At 37.9% G+C, this 19,482-nt stretch overlaps 1 protein-coding gene across 1 annotated transcript in view; it reads left to right on the top strand.

Moving 5' to 3' along the window:
• The window catches only part of RNGTT (RNA guanylyltransferase and 5'-phosphatase), a 191,722-nt gene that overhangs the window by 56,708 nt on the left and 115,532 nt on the right, over positions 1-19,482 (top strand). The window contains exon 10 of the mRNA XM_042894031.1: positions 2,867-2,938. Within this exon, the coding sequence (XP_042749965.1) occupies positions 2,867-2,938 (72 nt within the window). The remainder of the gene's footprint in view (positions 1-2,866; positions 2,939-19,482) is intronic.

Genomic DNA, 19,482 nt, shown 5'->3' with positions numbered 1-19,482 from the left:
TGCAGCACCAGCAAAGATGAACACCAGCAGTTTTCCAGATTACGTTAAAGAAACCGGCAAGTGGACCTTGTTCTGCAAACCTGCAGTTTAAGCCGCTATTAAAGTGGTGGGTAATGGACAAGGGATAAAAACCATATTTCCTAGCAATGGCAATATTAAAACGTGTTATAGCAGCTGTAAGCCTACATGGGATAGATGAAAGGTAATACGTGGCTGCAGGTATTACTTGTGGCTGCAGGTATTACTTGTGCATACTGCTGTGTTCTGTTATATAGCCATGCAATATCTAGAAATTGTCTTAAATACAGCCTTACCGTATCAGGTTATTAATTAGAATAAGTGAGTTTGAGTTCCTCAAGTAGTACATTTTTCCAACTGTCTACAGTATGAACCTGGCTTTGAGATCTAATTCTGGAGGTATTTTTCAATTCTTCTTATTTCAAGAAAGACTGAGATCAGAATCTTAAATAATGATGTCTTAGATTAATTGAATCATTCTTATGATTGCTTTACACCTGTTGCCTTATGACAGCTGTATTGGCATAGCTAATGGAGCAGTGAATGCCAATGTCATGATGGTGATGAGCAGCACAGGAATTTGTCTCTTCTACTCTGAAGCATATTGTATTACTGTCTGTTTGCCCTGGTAGCTGGGATTTGAGTCAGGATCTGGAAAAGAACAAGAGGCAGGAGGGAAGAAGAAAAGAAAAGAAGAAGTGACAAAAGAGGCTACCTGTACCTGTAATAGGGTTGAAAAGGTTTATATGTGTCTGAAGCAGAGAAAAAGTTTTGATATACAATTTAATTCTGGGTTAAATCTAAACATTCCAGAGAAAATGTCAAGAATGTACAGGACTTTCTTGTCTGTATCTTACAATAGTCATAAACAGAATATCAGAGATACAGATTTTGAAAGTTAGGTTTAAAATCTTGTTAGACTGGGAATCATGATGTTTTCAAGGTTTGGCATATAAATGCTAGCTTTGCTTCAGAGCTGGGTCTCTGGATATTCATGTTGAAGAAATAAGTCCTTCAACTTTAAATCTGTGTTCAATGAAATGTGTTTTGGTTTTGCTTGTTGATGCAGTTGAAACTTTGAAACAGTGTGGTAGCATTTCACTTTTCTATTTCACTTTTACTTTACTCCTTATTTCTAATGGGAAAACAAATAAACCCTGTTAGGACTTTTTGTTCTATTGCGTCTATGGAAACTCTTCCACATTTGAACACAGTGTCTTCTTTCTCCGTACCTACTCCATCAACTCGTGTAGCTAATTATGAAATTTATTATCAAAGAATGCATTCCAGTGTTGCATCTCCATTCATAGCTTGCCAGTGTCTTTCCTAAATACTGGAAGGTGATAGAAGAGCATTTCATTACACCAATTCTACATAGACTTTTGTAAATGTTATTTGACAGTAGCTATGGATAAGTGATTTCTAGACCTAAGAATAAGGTATTGTAGTATTATGAAGGAGTATTTTTGGCTCAGTCATTTTTTTTTTTTCTCCCTTAATGGAAAGATGTGTATGATGATTCACTCTTGGCTGTGAAAATATGATCTCCATCTCTGTATTCAATTTATAGAAGATGAGATTGCAAAATGTGAAGTAGGAAATTTCTGGTTCCCATTGTTATTTGAAACAATAGGCTTACGTAGTAAATGCCTCCAACTTTGTATTTACTTGAAAGTAAATCTGTATTTAAAACTACTTTCATATTTTTTAAAAGCCTAATATGATTAATTACTGAGTATAATTCAAGAAGTTTGGCACGTATGCAGACTGAAAATCTTTGAAGATCGCGTTGGGGTTTACTTTGTGAAAGTTGCAGATTCTAGGAGATGTTAAAAGATTGTATAACAAAAATGCTAGTGACTCATCAAGAATTAATTTGAGTTGATGTAAAATGCTATTTTGGATTAATTCTTGAGCACATACTTATGTTTTCATCATGTTACAGCGAACTATTTTTTTTACCCTTTCCCATTGTTTCATCTCCTGTGTATGGCCTTGGAGTTGTCATTTGCTATTGGCAGCAAAAAACCCTTTCCTGGTAGAACTATCTTACTAGCTGAGAATTGGGTGGTGGAGAGCAGGATGGAAAAATTTGCATGTGATTCAATATTTTTTTTATTAATTTACCAAACTGATGAACTGGTCTGCTTCATATCACAAATCTGAGCTACAGATATAGGTACCAGCATGTAAGGTGTGCGTGTTCATGTTTGTTCATCATTAACAGATTTTCTCCTTGCTGACATTTTCAAGATAGATTACCAATATATATTGAATTGAAACCAATTTCATGTGATACAGGCATTGCATTTCCATTTGAAAGAGTCCTAGTGCTTAATCACAGTGCATTCAAACAAATTGCATTTGTCACTGCTGCTTAGAGCACAGCTAACATGAAAGTGACCAAAGCAAACATAGAAAATGGATAAAAGAGCTTGCTCTTTGCTTTTCTGCTGTTGAAGTTCTTGTTGTAGGTGGGATTTCCAGAGGTGGCTAGTTAGGGTTACTAACAGGTTATTACAGTTCTGACTATGTTCTTAAGGCCTCGTTCTTGCAAGAAAGGTAATGATTTTAAAAGCTGTGGAGAACCTAACATAGAAATGTTTCAGATAAGAATGTGGAGCATTGGGACAGCTTTCTGCCTTCTTACTGAATGCTTCATGAGACATTTAGGACCATAATACTTTTATAATGCTGACATATTGTAAAAATTTTTGGGGGCAGTAAGAATATGCCAGTTATTTGATTACATCACACTCCCAGGCTTATTCACTAATTAGAAATGTGTTGACTTTTTTTTTTCTTGTAGTCATGAAGTAAATGTAAATGTCATCTCTTTTCTTTTAAGGAAATGATCGTCGACAAGGTCAATGGACAGGTTGTTCCTCGGTACTTGATATATGACATTATTAAGTTTAATGTAAGTACTTCTGGTTTTATCATTAGTTATTGATTCTCATTTCTAATTTAATCCTATTTGTATAATTAAGAGCTTGAGTATAAACTTCAGCACCGAAAGTATCAGGTTATTTTGTAGCTCAATAAAAAGCACTGCATCAGAATTAAGATGGAAAGCAGCCTTCTAATAGACATTGATTAATTTCCACATAGTGGTGGTTTGAAATGGTCTAGTAAACGCTGCGGAAAATTTCCCATTTCTAAAGCGCTCCTAAACTTAGAGAGAGTGAAAATTGATAAGGGATGAAGAAGTTGGCCTATGAGAGGCTTATATTTTATGAGAGCATCACAGCACTCCGTGCTAAGCTATTCTAACACCTCTTTCTCATATTTATCTTTGCAATCAGATATGTAGGTTCTGATAGGTGCTCAGTAGACTGACTCTCCTGTTTATACTGGCTGTAGGGCAAATATGTGAGAAATAAATATGCTGTGGAAAAAGAGAAGGCTTTTTTGACAGCTAGAAGCAGTTTCTGTGGTCACAGGAGGGACTTATTAAAAATACAGAGTACACGAAACTTGTTTCTGTTTTTTATTTTAAATATTGTAATTGCTTGAAAGTCACCATAGGACTTCTGCTCGTTACCTTTGAAGATTTTCTTTTTTTTATTTTGAATATTTTTCTCCTAAAAGAGATGATTTACATGAAATATGACGTTAGTTTTATGAAAGGATCTCCTATTGAAGCTTATTTTAAGAGCTAACCTGACCATATGTTTCATATGAAATAAATTTTCTATTATTTCTCCATTATGTGTAAGGAATAGGATATGTTCTTTGAGAAGGATTGATGTAACCAGATATATGTTTACGAATCAGCATTTAAAATAATGCAGTGAATACAGAATATGTCTGCTCTCTTTGGCTGGAATAGAGTTGTTTGGTTTTTTTTTGTAGTGTCTTAATGTGCTGCACTTTGAATTTGTGACCAAAACAGCACTGATAATCCACCAATGTTTCAGCTGGCCTTGACTGACTGAAGGGATATCCTAGACAACCATAAGCTTTGTACTCAGTAATAAGAGATGAGAGAAAAAGAGGAGGATGGGAGGGCATTCATAGTTGTGGCATTTATCTTCCCAAGGAACCATTATGTGTGAAGGAGCCTGCTTTCCTGAATGTGGTTGAACATGTGCCTGATGATGGGAAGTAGTGAATGAATGAATGCCTTAATGCTGCTTTGCTTGTGCGAACATCTTTTGGTCTCCCTGTAAACTATCTTTCTCTCAACTCAGAGTTTCATCACTTTTGCTCTTTTGATCCTCTCAGCCTATGAAAAAAAACAGTCTAGTACCTGTTAACGCTTCTGAAAGTACAAAATCCTTTTAGTTTTCCCAACAGGGCAAACAGTATGACTAAAACACAAGACGTTTCAGACTACTTAAACTGCTGTTGACTCTTTGAGGCTTCCATAAGATGCTGTTCAGCCTGAACGGGTCACCTGGCACGTAGGGGAATTGCAAGTTGAGCCATGTACTGGTCACAGAAAAAGTTGTCAGTATGCTGAGAAGTGTAGTCACTGTGATAGATGTTAGTTTTCTGGATCTTTCCTATGGTTAGGATTTTTTGGTACATAAAGATTCCTTGCACGCCTCTGAAAAACATCATCTTCTCATTTTTCCTGTTTGCTCACTTGTTCTTCCACCTGTGATTCAATGTTTTCTTCATGCAGTTGTCTCTGCTCTTGCTCTGTCCCACCTGTCACTCACTGCTGTTAGTTTCCCTTTAAAAATGAATCGTAAGGTACAAAATGAACAGTCTCCCCTCAGTTTGGGATATGCATATGCTGTCTTATCAAAATAAGGCTTTCTAAAAGCCCTGGTGAAATGTTTGGAGCAAAGTGTCCAAACTTAATCTGAAGGATCCCACCTGGCAAACAGCAAAAATGATAAGAGGGCTTTCAGAGGATTGTTAAGGTTTGAGGAAAGTCTGCTTCTGAGCAGAGTTGTAAATGCTTAAATGTGTTTTGGTGGTTGGTTTTTTTTTTTTTTTTATTTAAACATTGGGAATAAGAGTGGAGTTTGTTTTTCTGTAATACAGTTTTAATGTCAAGGGCAAATTAAGACAGTGTTATCAGTACGGGTACAAGCAGGGCTTCAGCTGCTAGAATTGATTAGCAGTGATCCTACCACAAAGATTAGAAAGCACAGCAGTTTTTAGGTTAATTTTAGAAGCTTAATTACAAAACTGGGCACCTGAACATGTTTGTTTTGGCAAGAAGTGGCCAACAGAGTTTTGTCACCAAGAGAGGTAAAAGCATTGAAAACTTCTAATGGAAGTTTTCTAAAGGAAGGACAAGTGCTTTTCTTTTCTTTTCTTTTTTTTTTTTTTTGTAAAGTTGTGTAATTTTCTTAGTAGTTTCAAATCTAATAACTATGCAAAGCAACCAACTCTCATTCCAAAAGCCCTATCCCCAGTAGAGGGCTGCTGGGATTGCTCGGGAGTACACAAAGAATGCGTCATTCTTTGATCATAAACCTACATTCACGATCTGCTCTAAAAATCAGTACTGTAATGGAAGTACTGTACTCCTTGGCCATTGTGTGTAGTACAGCATTTCCAACACATCCCCTATCTGATCTTCTTCGTGCTCTGCTGTTAGAGATGCTGCACTGTAGTGGAGGAAATGTGAATTCAAACTCTGCTGATGAACACCTTTCTCTGATCAGGCGAACTTCATTTTAAGTCAGGCCTTCAAATTTGGGATACTTTTGGCTGACCTTATTCTCAAATGCTCAACCTATTTTGCACATATACCATCCTAAACTAGGTTAACATTTCAAAGTTTTCTGGCTTTGTCAGAAGATTCTTTCTGAAGTACAAAATTCATAAATTCCGCAGTAGGTCCCAAAGGCTGATGTATACTATTAATGATGCTGAGTATTTGTGTGTTAGGATGACCAGTGCCAACACAAAAATGCAGAGGTTAGTGCTGAAGTAAGGTGACATATAGTTCTGTAGAACGCATGATACATTAATTAATTTGCATTAATAGCAAAAATTCCATTGAGTTGTGCCTCTCAGAATGGCTATAAATAGTATAGAGGAAGGCTGTTAACGTGTACAGAAAAATCATGGAATTTGAATTCCAGGTTATGGCAGAATAGTGTCATATAATTGATAATTTCCAAATGTCTCTTACTGTAATATCACTTTGAACACTTCTCAGTATTTTCACCCAGAACTGTTGTTGTGCTTCAAAATTAAACTGTATTTCATTCTTGTATTTATTTTAATTGTATTCTCTTGTTTTCAGGGGACTAATTATTCTTAAAGCTAGTGTTGGCAAGTGTAATGTACCAGCTGAGACAAGGCAACCTGTCTGAGACGGAATTTAGAAAAGTTACCTGCTTGACAGACCAGTATCAGTTTGAGATCTAAGAGCAGCAGTGCTCTGCTAGTTGTTAGATGGGAATAAAAGGAATGTATTTAACTTTATCTGCAATACTGTGATTTGGGAGAAAGTCATGGAATTACGGAGTGCTGTGTCTTAGTACATCACAGAATCTTTCTTCAGACTTAGCATTTCATCTATGCTTGACACAGAGAAGGTGAGGAAATCACTAAAAGCAGGATGATGTGATTATCGGGAGAGAAGGGTAACAGAAACTTAGCGGTGAGCAGGGAGAATATGAAATGAAAGAGAATGGCAAAGGAGAAGAATGAGAAAAAAGACCACCTACCTTTTAAGAATTTTAATCAATTTTTTATCAGTGTGGCTGTTTGTTATTTAGGTTTTCAATTTTACTGGGATAGATCAGAAACAAACTTCAGTGGCCTTATAGAAAGAGGTGAAAGAAACTGAGAAAATAGATTGTGATTGAAATACATACTAAGCATTTGAGTCTAGATATCTAGACAAGAAAAGTCTTAAGAAGAAATTGGGAGAGATGTATATTTGAGTTCTTAGAGAAAGCATAGAAATAATTTCTGTTCAAGTTAATTTTTTTTCCATGAACTCTGATGCTTATCACCTGCAGTTGCTGAAAAAGTCACTTTTCAGAGTTTGTGATAGAATGCTTTGATTTCATTTCATTTTCCTCATTTCTGTGGCATGTACGTGGGCTGCTTTGAAATTAATGCCTCCTATTTTGTGTTGGCCCACGACATCAGAGGCAGATGTTGGTGGTGTGGCAGTAGAAGTTGAACCTTCCCCCCAGTATTCTGTTACATTTTGATTTAATGTGAGAAATGGCAGCAGAGGGGCAGTCTGACAAAATGGCGTCTGACACGGAAGTGTGTATGGAGGTAAAGTATGGCATTGAATTCCTCCTCTTAGGAAATGGCACCCACTGACATTTGTTGACACTTGCTGAATGTTTACGAAGACCAGTTGGTGGATGTGAACACAGTAGGGTGGTGAGTGATGTTTTGGCAGTGGTGACATTGACGGTGGGTGACCTCTGCTGGTGCGGATTGTTATGAGCATGACATGCAGACTCTTGTTCATTGCTGGCAAAAGTGGGTAATGGTGGTGACTATCTTGAAAAGTAGTGTTTTGTAGCTGAGAATTTGCTCTGTGGTATTATTTTACTCTCTGTAGTTGTTGTAGTTTCTGTGGAAATAAATAGGAGGCATTACTTTTGGAGCAACCTTTGTAGTTTCTGTAAGCTTGTGGTAATGCTTGTTTTGTTTCAAAGCATGTCAATGCCAGGAAAAGCAAATGATTATTCAGAAAATTTCAAAAGATTATTTTGTTGTCATTTTCTTCAGTCTGAAACATAATATTAATTATTATTAATAGAAACAGAAAATATGACATTGCTGTATTATTGCTTTCATCCCACGTGCTGAGAGCAAGCTCATACAAAGGAAGATGTATGCAAGTGAAACAAATCAACCTCTCAGCCACAATTCTTTGAGGAAGCAGTGATTCCTGCATATTTTTTTTTTCCTGCTTTGCTTGGTTGCAAACCAAATAAAACCCCAGTATATACATAAAATCATCTCTCAAAACCCCCTTTTCTTAGAGGCTACATACCTATATAATCATAAATGAAACAGCATGTGGCTGTCTGGGTACTGAAACTTCATCTTCTCTGTAAGTACTTAAAATGGCCCGCGGCAGAGTTTCGTCCCTGGTTGGCTACAGTGCTACTAGAGTGTTTCTCAGGAATAATCTAAGATTTAACGTTGTTAAAGGATGTTCTTAGCAGCTGTCTGCAGATACTGTCATCCTCTTTTGGAAAACAAAAATGGACGAGCATGGTGAGCCAGTCAGTGGCTTCAGGATTAGGGATAAGGCTTTGCAGCATTTGTTTTTCAATGCAGGTGTTCCCAGTCTGTCTTCTAGTTAGCAAATGTTGGTGTTGCCTCACTGAATTTCAGAAAGTGCTGCTTTGGAAATGTCAGGTGTTCTGCTGTTAATTTAGGAGCCTACAATAGAGGATGAGAGGAAGTAAGGTGGAGTAAAATATAATAGTATATCATAGAGTCCTGTTACAGGGGGTAAAGAAAGATTGAAGAGGCATCAAAATTAATATGCCACTTCTTGTCTGTGGCACCAGTGTGGGAAAGGTGGTGTTACCAAGTCAAGTTGTGTTGGCATGTGAAGAGTTTTTACAACTAGCAATCAATTACCATTTAGGTTGCCTGGAAAAGTATTTTTTTTCCAAGAATCATAATGCACTTTCTTTAAAACGCGTATGTTTATTTGGCTTCTCAAATTCTGAGATATTTTTTTCTCTACATTTATGTCACAGGTTATGTGTGGACTCTGTATAAATGAAATCAGGATTCTTTTTTCATGATCCTCTGAACATAAGAGGCTAATGGAATCATAGAATCGTCTGGGTTGGAAGGGACCGTTAAAGGTCATCTAGTCCTACTCCCCTGTAGGGAGGGGGACGCCCACAGGGACACCCACAGCTACATCAGCTCAGAGCCCTGTCCAGCCTGACCTTGAATGTGTCCAATGATGGGGCACTCACCACCTCTGTGCATCCTGTTCCAGTGCTTCACTACCCTTATTGTAAAAAAAAAAAAAAAAAAAAAAAGTTTCTTTTCTTATATCCAATCTAATGGGACCTAACAATCACGGCAGTGTACAGTGCATTGTACTGTACAGTATTCTCTCTTCCCGAATACCTGGTCAGTGAAAAACAAAACAAAACAAAAAAACAAGTTCAAATTGGATGGGTAGCTCCAGTGTACTGAAGGATGGTGACAACAGAAAAATTAGCAGTCCCAGACTAAATCCAAATAAATCCAAATTTCTGTTCATCAGAACTATTTATAATAGAAAATGTCTTCATTCTCCAGTCATCTTTGAGACAGCTCTTCCTGAGAGACCTTGTTTTGACAGGCTTTTTCTTACATGATACTCAATAGCTACGTTTAGATGTATAAACACTAAACCCAAGCAACTATTTTATTTCCTAACTTAGTTCAGTAATAAAAAGTAACGCTGGCATAATGTAGGGTTCTAATTAACGAATTCTTAGCAAAGATACTGAAAATGAGTAGTACTTCTTCTTTCCAGCCCTGGCCTTTAATTTTTAAAATTCTAGCCAAGTTTTCTGGAGACCAGATTGCAGTGGTAAGAATAGATCAAGTGCTTGAAAAAGAATAATTATTTTAATGTTTAAAAAGGAGATAGAGAATTTTAATAAATTTTTTGAAAATTTTATGCATTAAATCAAGTCAAGATCAAAACTTTGCTGTCATTATGCATAATAATGTTGTAGCTGTTAGATTAAACGTATCATTGTAAACAGATACTGTGACCATAAATCATTCTTCATTGAACTCATGCATGAATTTTTTTCCTTTTAAATCCTTGTAAAATATTACCATGTCTTGAGTTTTCCATTATAAACCTAATTTTAAACTGATGTAAAGCTCACAGTACAGGCTGTCTGTCCTTTATTAGTCAAGTAACCTTATCTGAAAAATACAAAGTGAAAATTCTGAGAGTGTAATTCAGAGATGCAAGCATTTACTTGCATTATCTTTTCTGTTTACAAAAACACCTGACAGACAATGATTTTCCCACTATTAATTTTAATTCCTTGGTTATATCTGAAATTGTTTAAGTTGAAAATACAGGTTTGAAATACTTACGTTGCTATTGGTACCCTAGAAAGTAGGAAAATGTACTTACTCTTGCCCAGGCCCCTGCAATGGTGGTCTTTACATTATGTTCTAAAAATCTGTGCGTGCATCCTCATTCAATCCCAGCTAAGAGGTTTTCTGGTAAATGGAGAGCAGAGCATCTGCTTGGTCTTACCTCATGTTGCAGTCTGGTGTAACACAAGACAGATGCATTAAGACTGCCTTGTAACTTGCAATGTTCTGGTACCTCTAGAGCTTCTCTCTGATTCCCAGGTCTCCTGCTTGATTTGCAAAGTCGTACAGCTGCTAATGCAACTACTTTCTACTCCTCTGTCTTTTGAAACACAGTTTATTGGATGATGAGACCGTAGTGTATTGAATGATGAGCAGGGACGGCTTGGCCAGATTAAGCCACAAGTTGTTATATGCTTGAGTATTTCTTAGGATATATGAGTAGGATGATGTTACAGAATGGGGAGAGCAACTAGTGGTGGCTTAGGAGGCCTTGGAAAGTGAAACATCAATCCAATAAGGCAATGCTGGGACAGAAGCTTTTGTGTCTGTGGAGATGGATGAACAGGAATGTATATGACTAGTTGTCTTTTTCATAGTCTTTCTTATCTCAGCCCTGTTCCTTGTTTATCCTTTTCATTATTAAATATTGATATCTATATCTCAGCAGCAAAAAGTGAAGTCTTTTTACTTATTTTGTAAATATCTCATAGTTTGTGCTTTTTTTCCTATTCTTCTTTGTGTTTGACAAAGGTAGATGTGCAACTGAGAAGTAGCATTGTTACCTGTTTTTACATCCCTCTTTAGAACTTTTTTGCTGTATTACATATGAGAAGTAAATTATTGCTGAAGAGTTCTGACCGGGATATTTTTGGTGTTTTTCTGTTCCTCATTTTGTACTTTTTATCTGATAAGCTGCTTACTATAAGGTAGCATGTGGTTTTTTTTTGTTTGTTTTTTTTTTTCTTCATTGTGGTTAGTTTGACAGGTGACTGTTTTACATTCTAGCACTAGTTTTCTAGTATTCTAGCATTTTTTCCTTTCCCCTGTGTCTCTGAGTTAGATGCTCCTTTTCCCGACCCTAGGGGCACTACAAATTGCAGGTAGGGTAGTTTGTTTTCTACGATTGCCAGAACAGAGAATGCTCAGCGGAATACTGTACAGAAGCGAAGAGACTGTATTAAATTTTGTCATGTCTTGTTTTTTTTCCCGAAGGTACTTGTTTCCATACTTTCCTGTGAAGCATGTCTCATGAGAACCCTTTGAATAGCAGATTACCACTGCTATAATTGTCAGTAGAAGAGGCATGAAGTGTTGCTCCTGTGAGAGATGGGGACAAGTAGTTCTCCAAAAGCAGCTGTAGAAGTTGCTGTGGTATTGAATCCTTTATATTTTTCAGGTGTTTGGGTTGTGTAGGTTTTATTCCTATTTACCCAGATGTGACAGCTCTTGAGCAAGGTGTAATACTTGCTAAGACAATTACAGCGTGAGACCTGAATGTTAGAGTTGCATTGTAAATGAAAGTGTATCTGAAATACTTCAAACCTTCTTTACAGGGAATAAAATCCACGGGCAGGTTTTTTTCTTGTTTGTTTGAAGGTCTCTTTAAAGAGCTTTACTTAGTATTTTTTTTCTGAACTGTTTTGTCTGTCACATTTTCACCTTTAAAAAACCCTCACTTTTTATTTGCAATATTTTTTTTAACTTCTTGTGTTAGAAACTGTAACACTAAATAGATAAGTTGTCTGCCTCACCTTGCAGTTTGTAATAGCCATTGCAGTGAGAACTGGCAAGTGGACTTGGACCTGTGTTCCTCAGGGGTCGGTGCTGGGTCCGGTCTTGTTCAACATCTTCATCAGTGACCTTGATGAGGGGATAATGGCCACCCTCAGCAAGTTTGCTGATGATACGAAGTTGGGAGGATTGGCTGACACGCCTGAAGGCTGTGTTGCCATTCAGCAAGACCTGGATAGCCTGGAGAGCTGGGCAGAAAAAAAACGGATGAGATTTAACAAAAGCAAGTGTAGAGTCTTGCATCTGGGGAGGAATAATTGCATGCACCAGTACAGGTTGGGGGATGACCTGCTGGAGGGGAGCTCTGCGGAGAGGGACCTGGGTGTCCTGGTGGACGACAGGTTGGCCATGAGCCAGCAGTGTGCCCTTGTGGCCAAAAAGGCCAACGGCTTACTGGGGTGCATTAAAAAGAGCGTGGCCAGCAGGTCGAGGGAGGTGATCCTCCTAATCTACTCTGCCCTGGTAAGACCTCATCTGGAGTACTGCGTCCAGTTCTGGGCTCCCCAGTACAAAAAAGACAGGGATCTCTTGGAAAGAGTCCAGCGGAGGGCCACGAAGATGGTGAAGGGCCTGGAGCATCTCTCCTATGAAGAAAGGCTGAGTGAACTGGGTCTGTTCAGCCTTGAGAAAAGGAGACTGAGAGGGGACCTGATCCAGGTCTATAAATATCTAAGGTGTGGGGGGCAGAATGGCGAGGCCGGACTCTTTTCAGTGGTGAGTGGAGACAGGACAAGGGGAAACGGCTGGAAACTGCAGCATAGGAAGTTCCGCACAAACATGCGCAAGAACTTCTTTACAGTGAGGGTGACGGAGCACTGGAACAGGCTGCCCAGGGAGGTGGTGGAGTCTCCTTCTCTGGAGGTGTTCAAGACCTGCCTGGATGCCTACCTGTGTGACCTGCTGTAGGGAACCTGCTTTGGCAGGGGGGTTGGACTCGATGATCTCTGGAGGTCCCTTCCAACCCCTACAGTTCTGTGATTCTGTGACCCAACTTCTGGCTTAGGCAAATATTCACATCTCTCAGGAACCTGAGAATGATTATAACTGAAGTGTAAAGTGCTGAAAAACTTTACAGTTGGGCAAGTCTTCCAATTGCATCATTATTGCTAGTGAAGATTAATTATTTTCTTTCAAAAAAGGAAATGTTTTACCTTTTGTGCCCATACTACATGGAATCAGTGGGATTGTATTCAAACTTCGTCTTATTTCCTTAATTTAGTTAACTTTAATTCCTCCTTCTCTGTACTTTATCTGGTACTCGTACTTGATGTAGAAGATTTGGCTTCTTCCATGTCTCCTGCCTTCCCCTCTTCCTGCTTTTATGTAAAAGAAACTGAAGAGGAGAAAAAGTTGTTAATCAGAAGGGTGTACCAGATCTAAAAGAGATAAGTAAATAATACAAAATAGGGTTTCTGAGGATGAAAGCAAGTTCTCTCAAATGTCTTCTGTTCCATTTTCAGTATGTTTGAATAACCTGTAGGCTTTATTTCATCCTGGTTAGTATATTTCTTTTGTTTAAAACAAATACGAAGAATTGCAGTTAATCAGTATTCCTATTTGTAAGCATAACTATTCATGTAAAGGACTAGGTATCTTACAAAGATTGGAATCATAGAATCGTAGAATTCTTTGAGTTGGAAGGGACCCTTAATAATCATCTAGTCCAACTCCTCTTCAGTGAACACGGACACCTACAGCTAGGTCAGGTTGCTCAGAGCCCCATCCAACCTGACCATGAGCGTTTCCAAGGATGAGGCATCCGCCACCTCTCTGGGCAACCTGTTCCAGTGCCTCACTACCTTTGCCATAAAAAAAACTTCTTCCTCATATCCAATCTAAATCTCTCATCTTTTAGTTTGAAACCATTTTCCCTTATTCTATCACAACAGATCTGTTGAAGATTCTGTCCCCTTCCTTCTCATGTACTTAAGTTATCTTTTGAAGTCTTCAGGAGTATAAAATCTATTATAAGCAGATGCTTACATTTTAGTTCAATCATGATTTAGGAAAAGCAGGTGGTTCCCTTTAAACACTTGTGAACCAGTGATAATTGTAGGTTGAATTTTTTTTTAATACAAATTAATTTTAGGGGAATTATGCTTACTGTAATGAGTAATCTTATTTTTGAGTGATTTTTGTTATAAAAAATGATTTTTACATTTTTTTCAAGTATGAAACACTCTGAACAATATCTCTTAAGATTTAGAAATTTTCCTGTGGTTCTGTAACTCATAGGAATGGTGCTTCTTCATAAAGACATCAGTGTAAAAGCCATCAGTAATTAACCCTAAGAAGAGTCATGTGAATTGCTGGTGAAAAGGAAGGGGGAGTGTAAGGAAAGCAGAGGCAAAACCAGAAAAGGATGTCTGTGCCATGTAGTAGCTGTCACAGTTAAGATGCCTACATATTACATGCATCAACAGCGCTAGCATAAGTCATAGGAAAAAAATAGAAGCAGTAAAGCCTTGTGTTCAATATTTTATTTTGCAGATAGCCTACATTCAATGCTAAATAAATTATTCAAAATTAGATTCCCGAGGGAGGACAGTGTGAGATCTTTTTGTGTGTAAATATCCCTATGATGATGATGGAGAGTCTATTTTATAGCTGTGGGTTATTAGAATTCTGTAATTAAAAATTGGAAGTTCATCAACTCCTTGAAATACTTGAGGGAGGCAGCCAGTCTAGACTAGAACATAATTCCTGCAGATTTTAGTCATTTACATCCCAGTAAAATCTGCTGGTTTGAGTTTTGTTTTTGAAGGCTCAGAAGGATTTATAAGGATTATAAAGGTGCTGAATGAAACCACTGTACATGCAGTCAAACAATGATTTGGACTGAGTTGTCTGTGTTCCCCAAGTAGCTGCTCCTAAGCTTTCAGTGCCTATCTTACAGCTGTGTTCTCAAAAGAGGTGGGTTAGGTGCTTGTCCTTGTTTTGACAGTCCTGCTGTTTTGTTCAAGTTGTGTATGCTGACAATAACAAGTGTGAACTGTTAGGCCTTGACGTTTACTCGTGGAATATGAACTTCCTTCGATTCATTCCAAATGTTTTTCTGAAGAAGGAATACAAATAGTTGAATACATGTCTTAAGTAATCCTTTTAATAGATCTCTTTCCCAAGCCATTTTTGTTCTGTGGTAAATCAAAGCATTTTTTCATTGTCTAAGGTGGCAACATATAAATAGTAATTATGTTTGTGCAGCACATTGCTTGAGTTGGTAAAATTGAAACAGTGCTTCACATACTGTACCTCATTGCCAATATAAATTTTAGAAACCATTTTGAAGCAGCTTTATTCCTTGCCATTAATGTAGCTGTTCTTAATATTTGGTGGATAAATTTAGAAAAAACACATTTCAAATTCAATTTTCAGACTATAATGGTTGTCTCTCGTTCTGTTAGAGAAGAAAAACGGAAACATTGTGATTCTTCAGTACATTTTAGTTCTCTAATACTTTTTTTTTTTTTGTCCTGTTTTGAAAAGAAAACTTCAAAAATGCAAAAAAAAAAAAAAAAAAAAAAAAGTTAGATGATTGAATACAGTAATAATCTTATTTGGAGAATGAAACAGCATGCTCAGATTTGTTTTTATGTATAAGCTATGCATAGATATCTATCTGTATATAAAAAAAAAAAGGCCACATCTATGAAAGCACAATCAGAAGCAATCCATGCCAGACCATTAGTACAAGTATTAAATGCAAGATATTTGTCTGTGAGGTCTTCAGAAAATGGGAGAACTAATAATGGGCTTTAGTTGGAAATGCAGATGTCAGCTGTGGGTGCCTTGAATTGTCAACAGTAATGCTAAACACAGGGTAGGATTTCAGCCCGCTTGTTCTTTATTCTTCTCTCACAATCATTAAAGCTAAGACAGTTGTGACATGTGTTCTGCTATGGCTCGATAAGTGAAGATGTGTGTGGAACGTGTATGCACGCGTGTGCTGAATTATTCATCTCCAAGGTGTTTCTTTGGGGAGGCAAATGGAACAGACTATGCAGGCAGGTAGGCTTTGAACCGTATCTCATAGGCAAAGAGAGTAAATATTCTCAGTTTATCTTGGACCAAGCTGCTTATCAACAGTATTCACGTTATTTTTCCTTCTACTACAGTTGTGTTGCAGAAGCCAGATAAACATCAAATTCTAATAGAAAGTATTTTTGTGGGATTTATCATCTGTGCACCTGTTCTTGTTATCTGTACTCCATCCAGCTAGGTGAAGGACTTTCACCGTGCAGCTCACCAAATTTACAAAGTTTTAGTTGCCACAAGGTCAGCCTTAAAGGCGGAATGGAGACTTGTCTCCTGTCTGCTTCATCAGCTGCTCAGAGATGCTGTGCTTCTTCCTGAGGGAGAGGTTCCCCAGTGGGACATACAGCAGAAGACCTGTTATCCTGTTGGACCCCTCTCAGTGCTACCTGCCATCTTCTGTCTGTGCTGACCTGGAATCTAAGTAACTCACCAACTCTTATAGCCATGAAGCCAGCAGATTGTAACTTCAACATGACAGTCTTTGTGATCCTGATGGGCACAGTAGCTACAGTTTGTCTTCTTCTGATGCATCAGACAGAACCTGACATATGACCAAATTCATTCTCTCAGTATCCATAGAAGAGGGATCCTGTTGGAACTGTAATTTTTTTCTTTTAGCTCCTTTCAGCAAATAGATCACCTTTCCCCATCCCCCTAAGACAAGAAATATTAAATGAGCTGCATGCTCCGTTTTTATTCATATATTTTGACATATTTCTCTTGTGGTACACTAGGTTCTTGTGTGATTAATGGGTGTGGATTCAGTTGATAAGTTTGTCTGAAATACTGTAAATTTAAATTGAAAAGTTCAATCTTATGTAGTTTTCAAAGGTCATTAGAGATGTTTTACATTTTGAGATTGTGTGGAGGATTGTGTTTAAAGTTGAGACAGTCTTTTTATGTGTCATATCTACTGCAAGCCCACTTTACACCATGAGCGACCTTGTAGTGTTATGTGCAAAGTTACAACAGGTGGAAAAAAAAAATCTCAGGAGAAAGATTGGGTCAACAGATAACTCTTTCCTGATGCTCTTCTAAATGATATTTTGCTTTGGAATGCATTTTAATCTCTGTGAGGGGGAAGTGTAACTTTCTTGCATAGATGGGAAACACATGCTACTTGTTAATTGTGCTTTACTCCATGCTGGCAAACTTACTTTAGGATGAAAATGTGTAGAACAGGAATTGCCATCTCACGCTTCAGTAACTGTGCTGTTAGGCACTGCTGACCCTCATCCTTATCAAAAAAAACCAAAAAACAAATAGAAACTTGCACACTGAAATTCAATCTCAAATGCTCAGAGTAATAAAACATCTATGTATTGCTTAAACTCAGGGTCAGGCGCAGGAACGGGCTGCCCAGGGAAGTGCTCAAGAAACATTGAGATGTTGTACTGAGGGACATTGTTTAGGGGGAAATATTGGTGATAGATGGAGGGTTGGACTGGATGATCTGAGAGGTCTTTTCTAGCCTTGGGATTCTATGATTCTATGAAAAATTATGAAAGCATTGATGTTTTGTTTTTGGAGAACTTCTAAATGCGTGCCTTATACACTAAATATTCTCATCATCTTTTATCAGGCTCCAGAAATTATTTATTGTGGTTTGCATTGCTTTCCTACTTACTTGCTTATAGATAGATTTTACCACTTGAAGGTTTTGGATGTGACTGTAATGCATCCATTACATATTAACGTTTCTTGTGATTATGAGAATCATGAATAACAGTAAAAGCCTTCCTCTCCCAGTCTTCTTTTTATTCAGCATGTCCTTGATTTAAATTCAACATTACGTTAATTTTCTTACCTCTAATATGCTATACTTAGCTGGGAATGAAATATTCCTTAACTTTTTAATTCTTAATTTACTTGACTGATGAAGCAATTGCTTGGTAGCATTACTTGTGTTTTCCCATCTTATGTAATCTTGTGTCAGCCTAGCTCTGACCTTTATGTGATAGACCTTCTACTTAACAAGCTTTGGAATAAAAATACATGATTGACAGAGCTGCAGGAAATAATTAGTTTCAAATAGCTGTGAGATGTGAAAGGATTATTTAAGGGAAAAGAAAGTGATACAGCTCTTTCGTAGAGCATATGAAATCATCTTGGTTTTTAATTTAACTATGAAGGGGTTGAAATGAAGTCACTGTGCTAAAACATTTCTGAATGAATCATTGTAAAGAAACTCTTAAGAAACTCATCAAAGCTCAAATATTTGGAGTTAATTAGCTTGTTTGCTCTTTCAGACCTCATGAAACATGGCTGTGTGGGAAAGCTGCCTTAGGGAAGGGAGCGTGTCTGTTAGATTTTGCTAAAACTTAGGGAACAGTTAATAAATAATAATAATGAAATTGAAAAAAGTGATAATAAGTTATGTAAAATAAATCACATATTTTGCAGGAAAAAGATGTGCATTCTTCAACTGGTTGTTACAAAGATCAGGGTGGTGGTGTTTCCTTTTGAGTTTGGAAAGGGCTTGATTAAACTCACCTGAATCTAACACGGGTGTTCACTTCTTCTCTGACTCGAGAGACTTGCCCAGAACATAATCATTCTCTCTCTTACCTTTGCATACTCCTTCAGGATGTCATAGAATGGCTTGGGTTGGAAGGGACCGCAGAGGCCATCCAATTGCTGTGCTGTGGGCAGGGTTGGCCGCTGCTAAATCAGGCACTAGATCAGGTTGCCTGGTTGGTTTTTTACATTTACCTGCTTGCTATTCTTTCAGAATATTGTCACGTGTTCTAGTGGAGCTTTCTGTCTTGTAGATTCTCCTTCCCTTTCTCTTCTCATTGTGCTTTATGTGGCTTGGTTTCTGGTTTTCTGCTCATCTGTCTGGTGGCTGTGATCTCCTCCTATGCTCAGGGTGACACACATCCCTCTCTGTGCTCATTGCCTTCAGCCTTTTGAAAAATTCTGGTATTGAAGCTGAAGCTCTTTGGGCTTATTCTCTGCAGACAGTGGAAGAGATGGTTTTCCCAAGTTTTTTGTGTGTGTGAATGAGGTGGCAAAATGAGGGATGATTTCATATAAATAACTTCCTGTGCTGGGTATCCTTTGCACTAATGCAGATGTATGAATTATATGCCTTAGTTCTTTGAAAGGGACTCATTGCATTGAGACAGACTTTAGAATTTTTGCTCATTTTCACGAAATGAAATCCACAGTGTGTTCTTGTCACCATCTAATGTTCAAAACACATTAAATTCCATTATAAGCAACTATTATTGCAACATTGTAGTTAACGAAATACGCAAGTTGGAGATGTAGTCAACGAAATACGTAAAGCAGGGGCTGTCAAGGTCACCAGGCATAACAGGATCTGTGTGGGCCCCTTGCATGGTTAATGAATACATGAAAGGGGGGCTGTGGAAGTCATCAGGCTCTGCGGGGGCTCCTTGACTCATGAGAAACCATGATGAGACATGGCAAGACAAGACATGCCACACGTCTATTGGGCACAGATAACCATAGCAAGGGTGATTAGTAGCACTATGATATAAGGGACAACTATAAGAAGAGTGTGTTGCTTGCAATAAACGCCACTTGCTGCTCACCACATTGGTGTCATAAAAGCGTGTGATCTGGCCGGGGCTGTCTGAGCACTTC

Source organism: Lagopus leucura, unplaced genomic scaffold (genome assembly GCF_019238085.1).
Source record: "Lagopus leucura isolate 7727_CA_CO unplaced genomic scaffold, USGS_WTPT01 Super-Scaffold_73, whole genome shotgun sequence".
Lineage (NCBI taxonomy): Eukaryota > Metazoa > Chordata > Aves > Galliformes > Phasianidae > Lagopus > Lagopus leucura.
Note: the sequence above shows the minus strand (reverse complement) of the source record. Positions and strands in the feature narration are given on the sequence as shown.